The 2,342-nt window shown below is 43.3% G+C and overlaps 1 protein-coding gene across 2 annotated transcripts in view; it reads right to left on the bottom strand.

Annotated features, from left to right (window-relative positions):
* SRBD1 (S1 RNA binding domain 1) overlaps positions 1–2,342 on the bottom strand; it is a 251,041-nt gene that overhangs the window by 202,253 nt on the left and 46,446 nt on the right. For both annotated transcript variants that reach the window (XM_004699761.2, XM_045285760.1), the window contains exon 9: positions 698–801. In XM_004699761.2, the coding sequence (XP_004699818.1) occupies positions 698–801 (104 nt within the window). The remainder of the gene's footprint in view (positions 1–697; positions 802–2,342) is intronic.

The following is a 2,342-nucleotide window of genomic DNA, read 5'->3' on the forward strand; positions in this document are numbered from 1 at the left end:
AAAAAATCATACAGAGGGAAGGAGCAAGTACTTTGGACATGTTACCAGATCGGTCCCTAGAAAAGGGCATCATATTTGGTGAAAAGAGGAGACTGTAGACAAGATGGATGCACACAGTGGCTGCAACAATGGGATCAAGCATAGCAACAATGGTGAGGAGGCGCAGGGCCGGGCAGCGGTTCATCCCATCGTACCACGGGGTCCCTCTGAGTCAGAAGGGACTCAGAGGCACCCATAACAATAGCAACAGACAGCACTTTGAGAAACATACACTGCAACAGCCAGTAAACTACATTTTGTTTCAGTCATCCATAAAACACAAAACATTGAAGCACATCTGATACCATACCAAACTCAAACTCATTGCTACAATCGACCGGCTCACAGCAGCCCTATGGCGCAGAGCAGAAATGCTCCAAGTTCCGTAGGCTGTAAACGTTCCTGGAGGCAGACAGCTGCTTTTGGCTTCCTTGGAGAGTCACGTGGGTCCCAACTGCAGCCCTTTGGATTGGCAGCCGCACAGTTCACTGCCACAGCTCCTTTGATATGCCCTGATGTTATACAGAGAACACTACGTACACTATTCTCTCACCTTTCCTAAGACAGTGGATAGTTTTCCATATATGTTCATATAGACCTCTGCTTGTTATTTTTCAAAGGAAAAAAATGAAATTCTATTAGAAATCTACATACAGACCTGTTCTGGATACACCATCTACAGAATTCATTCTTCACACCATCAGGAATGTTGACCTTAACTGTCAGTATCTTCAGGTTTTCTCCACGGTTAATTGCCAGAATCTGAATGCAAACACAGATTGATGATTTATAAAATAAATTATAAATTTAAGCAGTCAATGTTTATGAAATAAATCATGTAGCCATTCAGCCTGGAATTATATGAATTTTTATTCACCAAGAACTTATTTTAAACTAATCATGTTTACACTTCAAGTAACATACCTCACTAAATGCCACCTCTTTAGGAGAGTGTCCAGTGTTTCTGGTGCCTGATGTCAGAGCAGACAAGCACAGCATCAGAATGTGGATAAGCCAGAGTCAGACATGATCTTAGCAAGAAGAACCTGAAGTGTCCCACGTCGAGCTCAATGTGGCGCCTGTCCATCTCAAAGGTGGCTGTGTAGTTAGTTCTCGCACAGTGGGGACCCAACTCCTGTGAGAGTCGTCCTGCCACACTCCGCGTCCCCAACCACAATTTTGCAATGGCTGCTCCCTGGTCCTGGCTACGCGCCTGCACCCCAACGCCGCCCCACTCCCAGGCCCTGCCGCCACTTACCCCAGCGCGAGCCCACACTGGCATCTCGAGGGCCTAGCCCCCACCCTGGCCGCAGCTCCCCACCTCCGCCCTGCCCCTGGGTTTTCTATTCTCGTGAACAGTCTCAGTCTCAGAAACTCACAGGGGCAGTTCTACCCTTGTCCTACAAGCCAGGATAAAGAAGAATATATGATAGAAAATTGTAACTTCAAACTAGGATAAGGAGGTGGCCCATTTATTACCCTTTTAGACATTTTCTTAATAGACATATTTTAACCATTAATGGAATTCTATTATAAATGCTGATTATAAACTGAATTTTTTAACCCTAAAAACAATATACTTATTTATCTCTACCTCAATTTTACACAGAATACTTTGTACAGATATCGTGACTGGCTTATGCAAGTTACTGAAAAACAGTTTTGTGTTTTTGGGTTCTCTGATGTTTTGTGTTTTGGTTGCCTGGTATTACTTAGTCACTCAACAAGCTGATCTTTCAAGATAGAGGCTTTTGACAACTTGGCATGCAATGAACTGACACGAGTTATGTTGGATGAGAGTCCTAATTTCCAAAGTCCCCAGCACTTGTTCTTCTCAAAGAACACGACATCCAATTATGCATGCAGCAGTCTCAGCAGGTACTCTAACCTGGAGCTAGGTAGCTCTGAGAAGACGTAAAATCTACCTCTCCTAAAAGATAAGTCACTTGACTTCTTTGCATCAATTTTCCCATCAGTCAAGTACTGGCTACAGAATTTACTGAACCTACCAAGTAGATTACTGTAAAGACCAAATACACTTTGAAAAATTTAAACCAAAAATTAAAAATGCTATACAAACGTGGGGCTATTTTTTAAGTTTCTCATAAATAAATAAAGTGTAATAAAAAGTTATCTAAGTTTAAAATACCCCACTGGAGATCCCCTTGCAGCCACTGGAGATCCCCTTGCAGAGGGGTCTCGGGGAGGAGAGGAGCCAGTCAGGGTGCGATGTAACAATGATGAGAAATATAACTTTCCTCTAGTTCCTAAATGTTTCCTCCCCGCTCCCACTACCATGACTC

The sequence above is a fragment of the Echinops telfairi genome, unplaced genomic scaffold (genome assembly GCF_000313985.2).
Source record: "Echinops telfairi isolate 266 unplaced genomic scaffold, ASM31398v2 ScPeMD7_7475;HRSCAF=8513, whole genome shotgun sequence".
Classification (NCBI taxonomy): domain Eukaryota; kingdom Metazoa; phylum Chordata; class Mammalia; order Afrosoricida; family Tenrecidae; genus Echinops; species Echinops telfairi.